This window comes from Hylaeus anthracinus, unplaced genomic scaffold (genome assembly GCF_026225885.1).
Source record: "Hylaeus anthracinus isolate JK02 unplaced genomic scaffold, UHH_iyHylAnth1.0_haploid 11982, whole genome shotgun sequence".
NCBI lineage: Eukaryota > Metazoa > Arthropoda > Insecta > Hymenoptera > Colletidae > Hylaeus > Hylaeus anthracinus.
Window position 1 is genome coordinate 8,247,038 of NW_026534330.1, and position 12,354 is coordinate 8,259,391.

The 12,354-nt window shown below is 35.7% G+C and overlaps 1 protein-coding gene across 9 annotated transcripts in view; it reads right to left on the reverse strand.

Moving 5' to 3' along the window:
* The window catches only part of LOC128885914 (peripheral plasma membrane protein CASK), a 244,341-nt gene that overhangs the window by 218,395 nt on the left and 13,592 nt on the right, over positions 1-12,354 (reverse strand). For all 9 annotated transcript variants that reach the window (XM_054140288.1, XM_054140285.1, XM_054140286.1 and 6 more), the window contains exons 2-5: positions 10,234-10,346; positions 6,822-6,927; positions 3,907-3,984; positions 1,218-1,393 (exon numbers count right to left, since the gene is read on the reverse strand). In XM_054140288.1, the coding sequence (XP_053996263.1) occupies positions 1,218-1,393; positions 3,907-3,984; positions 6,822-6,927; positions 10,234-10,346 (473 nt within the window). The remainder of the gene's footprint in view (positions 1-1,217; positions 1,394-3,906; positions 3,985-6,821; positions 6,928-10,233; positions 10,347-12,354) is intronic.

Consider the following 12,354-nt stretch of genomic DNA (forward strand, 5'->3'; position numbering starts at 1 on the left):
GTTCTGCAAATATGTCTGTACCACTCCACGTCAAATCGAAACGGACAATTGCTTTCCTCGATCTAAAGCCAGCATATTTTACCGAATATCTATGGTAATAAAGAACAAACAAACATCTCGACAATTATTATTGTTTCAGTTACTTCGACAATGAATTCCCATAAAATTCGAGTCTCTGAACCAGAACAGTATACAAGATATTAATGGGTCGACGAGGCACGGTTTCGCTCACAATATGCAAGCTCTATTTCAAGCTATAGTCGAGACAAAATCAACACCGCTCAAGGCATTTCCGTGACTATGAATCATACCAGCAGTGACTCCTTCATTTACTCCACGCTACCTAGCCTCCCTGTTCTAGAGACCAAGAGCGTGTGCCTGGAGGTTATGCGCGAAAAGACAAGAGTACGGTGAGGGTACACTCTAGGGTGGAAGTAGGCAGTGTGGTGGGGAGACCTCGTAAGTGGCCTTGATCGACCAGTTGATTTTGCTCAAACTTTAATACAGAAACTCCTCGATGAAAATCGCGAAATCGAGCTCGTTGCCTTTCATTGGGCAGACGAGTTTATTCAAGAAATCGACCTTTTTTATTTATACAGCGCGTCAGCAACGCCGATCGACGTATTGTTTGCTCTGAATAAATACGAGACAACAAAAAATTGTTGTGTTTGTTTTCAATCTGTCTAAAGTGAGATCTATTTTTCGATTTTGATTGTTTGTATTTTCTACGGATTAAATACGGAAAAATATCCTTTTACCAATAATAGATATTACCAAGTTGCATAATGCAAATAACGAGAAACACAAGTCAAATTTGTGTTTAATTATCTGAAACTATAATTTTTTTTTTAAATCTCTGGATAACCATGAAAATAAAATAATCCAATCTCGAGACTTTCATCGAGGTAACGTTTCAGGCTTTTAACGAAGGCCCTCAGTATCTTTCGCTGGCAGCCAGCTGGGAGCTAAACGAATACCCTTTTGGACCACCAAACAATCGGTGATTATGGCATCTTACGCGGCTTGACGTAGAGTGGCTCCTAGACACGGCCGAGGGAGGAAAGAACGGGTGAAACTAGGCACGAAAAAAAGCATTGAAGAGAGCTAACGCCGTATCGTGTCCCCTCGAGAATGGATAGTATAGAGTACGTTCTGTGGAACGGCTGTACACGCAGAGAAAACATGAACGAATGAGAAAAAGGTTGGTGAGAACATACCGACGCCGTTTGCCTGCGACGACTGAAGTTGCACGGCGACGCTGAAGCCGCGTAGCTTCACCGGTGCGGAATTTTCCTTGCCCGCCAGGAGGGCGCATTGCGGCTTTAGATCACGATGAATTATGTCGTTCTCGTGGCAGTAGCGCAACGCCTCCAGGATCTGTCGCATGTAATGGCTGGAAAACGAAAGGGAGCGTTACACTCGGATACCAAGCGGGATGGAAAAGTTGTGAAACGGACGCGTATCGTTTTTCAACGCTTCGTGGAAGAAAAGTCTCGGAGTCTTGTTGCAGCGTAAGACGCGGCAGGAGTAACGCGGGGCCGTCGTATTGATTTCGCGTACTGATGTTTTTCAATTGAACGAATAAATGTTTCGTTGGGAGTAAAGTGAATGAAGCGATCTTAGGTAATAAATTAGTAATGAGTAAAATTGCATGTACCGTTCCTTGACTTTTGATATCTAGATGATATGTCTTTTGAAAGAGCATCTTGTGGGGCACAAACTATACATTGTACTCTTTTAATCAAATTAAAAGTGAATTTCACATTTAAATTCTTAAAGAACGAATCATCTGTGTCCCACAGTCATATAAATAAGTGACTTAATAACAGTGCTACGAGAACCATGGTAATCGCTTTTTAACCGACTTCGAAAAGGAGGAGGTTATTAATATATTTAGTGGCACCACTATTAACTTCATCTCTTGTTGTCCTGTATAAATGTTTTTGTGAAAAATTGTGTAATTAAAGTGGTGTAATATAAATTCCGCGGGAACAGTTATTTCGGAGCTTGTATTAGAAAAAGTTTTATAAAATAAATAAAACTACCACCGTATTTATCCTAGATATTACTTTCGTTCCATGACATAGAAAAATAATGAATAATTTAATATTTTTAATTTTGTAATATACTAAAAGTTACAGAATTTCCATAAAATAGTATGCACTATTTAATATACACAACATTGTAAATACTATGTTTATAATTACTCCTATTTTTGTATGGCATAAATATGCTGATTTACATGCTTCTGTATTGCTCCATTTAATATTGCATATGTATACGCAAAAGCAATGAACGAGAAACACTGCCTTATCAGAATGAACGTTCCCACCCGATTCACTTCTCTCGATTTTCTATGCCCTTCTCTCCATCCCTCCTGTTATTTGTGGAATTAATTGGTTTGCTCCACAGCCCGCGTTTCTCCTAAAATACACTTCATCCGCGAACTATTTCACGTTTATCAGGCCGAAAATCATCATTTGTAAAAGAACAACTCTCAATCTTCAAGAAACTGTATTATCGCACAAAGATTTTGAGCGCAAGTAATTTACGGATCTCTCGAACTGTAGTGTTCAATAATATATTTCGAGGAGGAGAAGATCGATTCCGAACACTTGGGTAACGCCCAATTGTAAGCTGTCCACGAAACTAGTAGATATGTTCGTACCCACTTATTCGAGTATTCTAAAAATGGACAAAATTTTATTCAAACAAAGATAGAAAACACCGTGTAGACATTTGTTTGTAACGTTTATTCTACTGAAAGGTTATTCGGAGAAAGCTTTGTAATCGTTCAACGTGAAATATAATTTAATTTTAGTAAGTAATATAAATTGTAATCAATAGATACCTGTAGTCTATAATAAAATAGATAAAAGTACATCGAAAGAGGAGACCTTTATAATTTCAGATAGTAATTAATATTAAATAAATAAGTATTCAAAGCTGTGTATCTTTTATTTATTATTCGTTATTTTATTTCGGATAAATGGGAAATAATGACAAGGATCGTATCGTCGATGAATAGAGACAAATGCTACGATTGACTCAATGTTTATAAATTATTCTTCCTGACCTTAATTCGATGTTTTAAGTACCCAATTTCAAATGCGTATAAATATATCCTAAAATATTCTGGTTTTTAAACACAAGACCAAAAAAGTCTGATCCGTTTCCGATCTGTTCGCTACAAGTGTTTCAGATAGCTGCGAGCAATGATCTAAACTTGCACCGACCATGAAGAGAGCAACACGCTTCACGGACAATTTTGGACATGACGTGCGCTCAAGTTGTCCGTCATATGGTCGACTAATTTACTGCTATTCAACACGGGCGAATTTGTAAACAGGAGACGGAAATCTCTGTGAGGAAATGTCGCTTCCTTTCATAACCGCAGTAATTAGAGCAAACATGCGTACTGTTCATTGTAAATAGAAGAATATGTAAAGACGTCACTAGCCGTTGTCTATTTACAAACCAGCTATCATTCTCATTATTATTCCGGAATTTTAATAAAGACTCCCAATAATTAATAACACCTTTAAACAGTATAATGTTAACTATGACAATAAAAACAATAAGTTTAATGAAAATCAATGGAAAAAAAATTAAATTCATTACTTGAAAGAAATTACATAAAATAACTATTTTCGTGGATAAGGAAGATCTACATAATGTACAAGAAAAAGTTGTCACCGACGACCTGGAAATATGCAAATTGTTAATTCCATGTTCTGAGGCAACAATAGTCATATTCAAAATGGAGACCGCTGGACCTTAGAATCTAGGTTAACGATTCTTTCGAAAGTTTGGAGAGCCGTGTCGTTTCAAAGTACACGTAAAATAGAAGAATGAAGTTCTGGTGCATGGAATAATTTTATACACACAATGCATACATTCTCTTACCTGGCAACCGCCTCACTGTACACGAATCCAGCAGTCGCTCTTCGGACAACCTCGAAGCATAAATCAGAGCCATCCATACTGGAACAGAAGCGTCGGCATTAACATACAATTTACAAAGTACAACGATTTACGCTAACATTCGAATAACAAAATCTCCATAATGAGATACGTCAGCAGACGTACGCAACACTTTCCGATTCGAAAACTGAGAATACGACGTATTTATTTCTCGATCGCGTTGTATATTAAGATTGAGACGATCAAATGTAAAAAGTATTGTTTACACGAATACAACTAAATAATCCATAATAGCACAAGCATAGTTAAACTGTTTCATTAATAAATGTCAATGAATGGTTTTAAATTTAGGATTGGATTCTTTAAGTTCTGAAATTGTTGTAAATTTAATACCATGTCTTCTTGTTAATAAGAATAATTCACATTTTTATGTCAAAAATGTTCGACCTTTTCATGCTCAAGGAATTTCTTACATGAAAATAGGTAATAGAAATGATAGATATAAATTACATAAAAAATAATAAATGAACTAATGCAGAACTTATTAGATGTTTGCACCAGCAGACTCTAGTATTTTTGTTTTACAAGGTGTCCTTGAAGAATGGACACATAGAGAATAAGGAGTGGCCATAGTTATTTTATGGAAGAAAATTAACTGTAGATAGTGACATTTACTACATGTTCAGACTATAGGGACACCCTGTAGAGCTTGTGTTCTGCTGACAGTGCTGACCCATGTAACGCTCTGTGCAATAGCCTAATACTCTTAGGCTCTTAGGGGACACTGTCCCAGAGCATGTAATAAATGCCTTACCTATCTATCTACCTATCGATATTTCAGAGATACTGTGCGGTTACCGGTTGGCACGAAGACGTGACATACAGAATAACTAAAATATATGTGATGGGGTAACTCGCCAGTGGCCTTGAGCAACCAGTTGATCTTTACCTAACTATAGCGCCATGTGCGATTTTACCACAGGAAACGAACAAATCGAACGTAATAAATTACTCGGTGCTTACAAATTCGTGTAGGAAATGAGAAAATCAACAAAAAGTGACTTGTTCAACTTTCACTCGATGTAGTTTCCTTAGCGAATTGACAATAATACCCGCCCGTGTTGTCATTCGAGAAATTAATGTTTTCCAACTCAACGACTCGCATGGATGATTAAGTAACTAGCAACGATTGTAAAGTGACTCAATGCTGCAGAACGTTCAGTGAACTGCTTATAATTGAATCGAGGATAATTGAATCGAAGATAATTAAATACATTCACAGCGAAGCGAAATTTGTATTCAGGAAGTGGCTGCAATGATCGAGATAGACAATCTGTACTATGTACATAAACACCTAATTCACTACCTAATTCAATGTACCATAACTATATTAATTTCACGAATTTACCAATATAATTTCATAGACACAATTCAGATACCCTATGTTTTCAGAGAAGGTAAAAATATAGATAGCGATTCGAACTGTTATTGGGTGCACAATTATCAGTGCTAAATATTTTCTTTTCATCATTGAGAACTAGGAAACCCAAGTACCAAAATGCCCATAATGAAAGCGATTAGAAATCATGGAATGGCATTGTTGACTAGTAAAATAAAATACATTCGATTTGTTTAAACTTCTAAAATGAATGAACTCCTTTAATATCCGTATGAAATTCCTGTGACGTAAACTTTCACGGGCGGTATGGCAGTTCAAGAATCTGAAATTGTTCATCATACGTCTGTACCGGATGTTATCATCTAGAGACACTGCCTGCTTTTAGATTTATGTCAGTCAAAACGCGCGACTGATTCACACTGTACCGCAGGATTACTTTGCAGACACCAGACGTCCATTTACGTAAACAAAAGTGACGAAAAACTTCTAAAAATAGGAGACGTGTTAATGAATTAAATATAGTAAATCAAATTTCTTTTGCGCATTGCGCGTTTGTAGTGAAAGGTGTGTGACTGAAAGTGTATTCTTTTCGCACACTCCTTTAATTTATTTACAATTTGGAATACTTCAATTATCTGTATACTACGAAGATAAAAAGTATGTTTTAACCTGCTCTTAAATGACATTCTACATTAATTTAAATAAAATGATAAAATCAATGCTTGTTTCGTTAATATTCGTGACACCTTAAGAATTTTATGTCACTATATTGTGAATATTAATATCTCTGTCTTATTTCAGAATAGATACATCTGAAGACACTTCATTGAAATTAAGTCTAAAGTTTGCCGTCCTTTTCTAGCTGTTCCAACATCATTTAACGAAGGATCAGCTGCCGGTTCGTCTTTCCTTTCCGCTTTCATTCCTTTTACTGTCTCGGCTACAACTATACTATTCCTATTTCGCTATTTCGAAAGTTTACTCTACTCTTCTTCGCGTGAAATGAAACGTTTCAAACGTTCAAAGACCGAACGAACATCTTACACAATTTCTCTGAAATACTTGGACTTACTTGTGTTGACAAATAACTGAGACGATACTCGATTCGTAATGAAAAATAAAACATCAGGGGTTGAAAGTCATAATGCTACAAATAAAACATAAAATAAAAAGAAGTGAGCTCAAACTTTTATTTTTATTTATTTATAATCATTATGACTCTCAACCCCTCATAAGTGGAGTGAACTTTTTTGAATTGACGTGTGTAGCATGATATTTTTAAATTAGTTGTTATATTTCCAGCAATATTTATTTACAAATGTGTTGAATACTTGTGGTACTATGGAATGATACTTCTCATTGCGTTTTATAGTGTTTCTAAATTTATGGAAAATTTTTAAAAACGGATCAGAAAGGGTTGTTATGTTCGTTTCGAATTTCACGCAAGTCTCAGTGGCCTGTAAAGTGAAATAAAATAACTTGATATCGCTATACTTACTATTCGAATACCATGTACAGCATACCCTCCGAACTGTAGGTCTCGAGCAACTCTACAATGTGGGGATGTTTCAACATGTGGCATATTGTGGCCTCGCGCTTCAAATCTGCAGCAATCGTATGGTTATGAAGCTTTATTTCTGTTGTAACAGTGGCTCGTACATTTTTAAACAGAATTTATGAGAAGCTATAACATGAGCAATGAAGTCGCAGACGATAAGAATCCAAGATACGAAATATTAGACATCTTTATGTTCTGAGGAAAATATTTATTTTAAAATCCAGTTATTGTCACTGATTTCATCTACTGATTCATCTATTTCATCACTGATTCATATATCAATATAAGTGTGTTTTAATCGTCCCCATTACTGTCAGAAATATTTCAAACAAAATGGTATAAGCTAATTTTAAATAAAATCTACGAGAAAATGTGGAATACATTGAATTTCAAATTTATCAGATTTAATATTGAATGGAAGTCCTACGTCGACGATTGGAATTTGTCGTGTCCACACACATGGAAAGATTAAATGAACTGAACTGGTGCACGTGAAATAAGCACGAATACAAAAATATGTCACACGAATTTCCTCGAAGCAGACAATCACGGAATTTTATCAATTTTATGACGTACGAGCACTTTTTGAAATTACGTTCCAACAATGACGCATTTTCATAGTATTATTAACCCTTAACGCGACGCATCTCCTTTTGATTTATTAATAGAAAAATGCATCTCTTAGACGCCTAGGTATGTAAAATGCAATATTTATTATTAGACATGCAAAAATACACACTACACACAGTGCACGCCTACGAAGTAGTCTGACAATAATTTTTTCACTATAAGAAAACGGCATACTACTTCTCGAAAAACTTAATATACCGGAATTCACATTGCTAATTGTCTTTGTCTTTCTAAATTTGTTCATGAAATGCAATCGCAGCCATACTTTTACATACGAATATTTTATTTTAGTTGTCTGAATGTAAAGAATAACAATAAAATGTACGAAATATAAATGCAAGGTCGATTTATAATTTATAATAATAATGACACGTAGGGAAAGTACTTGACACTAAAAGTTATTTACCCATAAAGGTTGGGGTTGCACGAACTGAAGCATGTCTAATAAATAATTTTTTTAATTTTGCAATTTTTTCATTTTTTATGGTAGTTAAACACCACTTATAGTTATTTTTATTGTACAATCAAGACGCTTTTAGTTAAATGAAAAACCAAGAAGAGCACACAACAAGAGTTTAAATAATTGGATAATATACAATTCTGAAAGTTCAACACAATCCACTGTTGAGAAGAGAAAATTGTAGATAAGATCTTTGCAATTTAGATTAAAATTTTAGAAATACACATGGATAGACAATTTTTATTTTAATTTTTATTTCTTTATTTCTATATAATTTTTATTTCGGTTACTAATTTATTGCAGTTTCTAATTTTACATTATACTCTGAAATAATATTCTTCACATATTTCTACATTTAGCGTAGACTGGTTTTACATCTATAGATATATTTTATGGGTTAAAATGCGTAGGCGATAAGGGTGGATGATTCCAGCATCAGCGACAAACGTTATAAAAAAAATAGAAAATTAAAATGCTTACTACTGGTATGCACAGAACTTTTAGCAAAGTCTATTAAAATTTTGACTATTAAAATGTATTGGATATCAATAATAATATTGAGCAAAAATTACTTTCAACGGTCTTACATCTATATAATTCTTTACAGTAAATCACAGTATTCATATCGACAACAATATATTGTTAGGAAACTAATATTATCTTCTTCTTATCATCAACAAGCTTTCCCTTCATCTGACAATGCTACAAGACAAGAAAAATAATCATCACATTATTATTGTAGTTACTAAAACAAACTTTCCCAATTCGAACATCTCATTTTCAAACACCTCTTCCCACAAATTAAACACATGCAACAAGGAAGCCCAATTTTCCCAGTAAGCTGTAACAGCGATCCAAGTTAGTTGAACGTAAGAGGTACATCAATCAATTATATTAAGCCTCAAGAAACTTCTGTAGACGTACTAAGCCTTCACACGTGCTCCAATTTATATTGGGTCGAACGAAACGTCCGTGTCGATTTCCAGGTTGAACGAAAAGGTGATTTTTAAATTTAGAAATAATTCTCTTCAGCAACGTGTGCCCCATTTTTATCGATGACCTTTCGTCATCTTTGACGCTACTTTATATTTCAATCTTTGTAGAACTTTCCACTTTGCTGGAAGAAAAGCTGTCGAAGATGGGTTTCGCAAGCTTTCAGGTAAATGAAGTTCCTGCCGTTAAGAGAATTTCACGGGGACTAGAATAAATGGTAATCGAAAGGTACTAGGTCTGGTGGATATGGGACATCGCAGTTAAGAGTGAATTTTTAAGTTACCAAAGATATATCAGCTCTTGCGCTATCCTGGTGAACGAAATGGAACGTTATGGCTTTCCGATTGGCCAATTTTAGGTCCTTCTAGTCAATTGTTGTCTTCAAGCGGTCCAGTTGGGAATAGTACCACCAAGTTTAAGTAACTAATTTTATTGTATTTTTTTTGTTAGGGACGAAGTTGTTAATACTATATCTTTTTGTAGACATTTAATTTAATTAACTAAATTCCTTTTCTTGAAAATATTGTTTGTTAATCGTTGGATTTCGTTCCACTTCTTTATTTGTTTTTTTATTTCTTTATAGTACTTTTCGTTCAACCCAATGCTATCAAGATTCGATCTCATCACCGACTAATATAAACAGAATTCCATATACTTCATTCGTCACCGAACGTCCTCGATAACAACTGTAGAATTCACAGTAAGTCCTCGAATTACAGGATTATACCGCCAATCATGTCCATGCGTGCGTATATCGAGTGCATTATGCTAGAAGTGACTTCAACCAGTCCATAAGCTTATTACGTTCATCTAGTACGATGTTAGTTTCCATTAGAGGAGTGTAAATTTGGTAAATTTAACAAAAATTTCATTCTTCTAATTTACATAAAAGAAAATAACAAATACATTAAAATAATTTCTCTGAAATGCTTTTTCAATTCGTGAAACACTCTCTTTATCCAAAATTGAGTGGAATAGCTTTCTGGTATGATACCGTGTGCTTCGAGGACTCCCCATGTCCATTTTCGAAGCCCCTAGGTATGCCAGATTAAGATCCACGGAATACATTGGCGACAACGAAACCAATTCCCATTGAAGCGCACAATGAGCAGCTCGAAGGCTTGTAAGTACGCGTACGTCGTAAAAGAGAATATGGGAACACGGGAGCAAGACACAGGGAATGTGCTATATGCTTCGCAGCGGGCGGCGGAAATTAATGGCGGAACACACCGAGATGTACGAGGAATTCTGGCTCCCCTTGGGACTCACCGTTTGTACTTAGACCAGGACTGGAGGTGAACTTTGCAACGTCGACTATTTTTACGGCGAACGTCTGCCCCGTCTGCCGATGAATGCATTTCCGAACAACACTGAATGGTCCCCTGAAACAAAACGGAAAGAAACGGGCTGACAAAATAATCACGCGAGTCACCACTGTTCGCATCATTCATGCCCCATTATGTCAGCCATAAACGCGATAGCTGGCTTAGCTCGGAAAGCCGGCGACTGAGCCCTATTAAACCCGATAACGGGCTGGGTAATTCGTCGAACGTTGATCACGCGCGCATTCATCGAATTCGTGACAACCAGCAATGCAACAAATGATCTCTGTGGTCATCGATCGGCCACGCATGCTCCCGATTCGATCCAACTGATTTACGAGATAGTTGGACGTTGAAAATTTATAATGGGGAGAATCGGGCTGATATTGGTCGGGTGACGAGTACCGAGGGAATTGGGGATGGACGAAAGGCACGGGAGCGTGAAGAAGGTAGAAGTGCGGAGGTTAAATTATATTGACCACGGTGTGTAATGCGAATAGTGTGATGCGAAATATAAAATCGCGGAAGTCTATGTGTTACTGAAGGTCGATGGTCGAAGGAAAGCTGATATCTTCATTGATATTAAAAAAGCATCCTGTATTTTTTAACGTGTTAACAGATTCACTGTTCACTTCTCCTTTGAAAGCGCTTTGAAGTCAAATTAAAGTCTGATGTACCTGTTAATGATCAGATTGGTCTTTTTGAACAACATTCTGATACATTATACCGCGCAGGTCAGTAGGGCAAAAGGGTTGGCGATGACACAATAAAGTCGCGAAAACGAACTCAAGATGGGTCCTTCTAGATAGTTAATCGAATATACTTTGATGCTTTATAGTGCATCTATCGTTACATGGAAAATCAAAGGCATTTAACGTTACACGTTATAGAAAGTGAGAAATTTTCAGGAATAGAAGTGGCTTTCTGAAACCTTCAGGGTAATTATAAATAATCTAATTCAGTCAAGCTAATGACAATTATTTCTAACACCATATAGTCTCATAACCTGAACTAGAATTGCTCATAATTGATTTAAATTAATATGCTATTGTTTTCTTTTGTTTTCTATTGTTTGCAGAAAAATTCATTATTATTCAATTATAAATTATGTATTAACATTAGTATATTTCTATTGCAAAATGTTAGTCAATTATCACGACAATTTGTGTTCTTAAACTACAGATAAAACTACACATACGTATTTTCTGAAATTTTGATTTTTGCATTATAATGTGATATTGGCATATTTGGAACTGTATTGCCAATCTTGTCAAAATCTCGTCGAAATCGAGATCGAGATCATATATTCTAAATTATTGAAAATTCAAGATCAAGATCGAGATCGTAGAAATCTCGTCTCGTCTCGCGCACATCACTACGTATAGGTGGTCAAAGAGTTTTTTCTACAGCTGACGAGATAAGATGACCAGTAAATGGGTTTTGCCTAACATACATCGGTAGATCTTCCGACGCTATCAACATACTTCGTCGTCTAATGCCTTCTAAGAAGATATGAAGAATTAATTCGATCAAAGGGATTTTGTATGCCTATTTATTACTTATTTCCATAAACGAAAGATTCTTTAAGGCAGCTCGAGTACTTAATCACGCTATAAAGGGACTAGAAGGATAGTCTCGAGAATTCATGCATAAACAAAGTTCTTGCACAGCTCAAAGCCTTCACTCTTTTGCCTTCTTTCCTCGATGCTGAACGAATTATGGAAAACATCGTTTGCTGTCTTTTTCGGTGTTAAAAGGTCTTTCATGAGACAACCTATAACCTCGAGAAGAGTCGGTAAGGCGGGTTGCTCGCCAACATGGCCTACTTCTTAAAAGAAAATATCGACAGCTCGTTGCTGTATGCTTTTAAAAATGGTAAATTACTCGAGGATATCCTCAGTCTTGCTATCATCGTAATTCCATTTCGAATTTCAGAATGTAATATCATATGTTCAATTATAAAATTCAAAACACCCTCGTATCTGTATGAAAGATCAAATTAAACAGCAATGTCTTTTGTTTGAAATATTTTTCATAGAACGAACAGTTTACGAGTTATTTAAGGCCG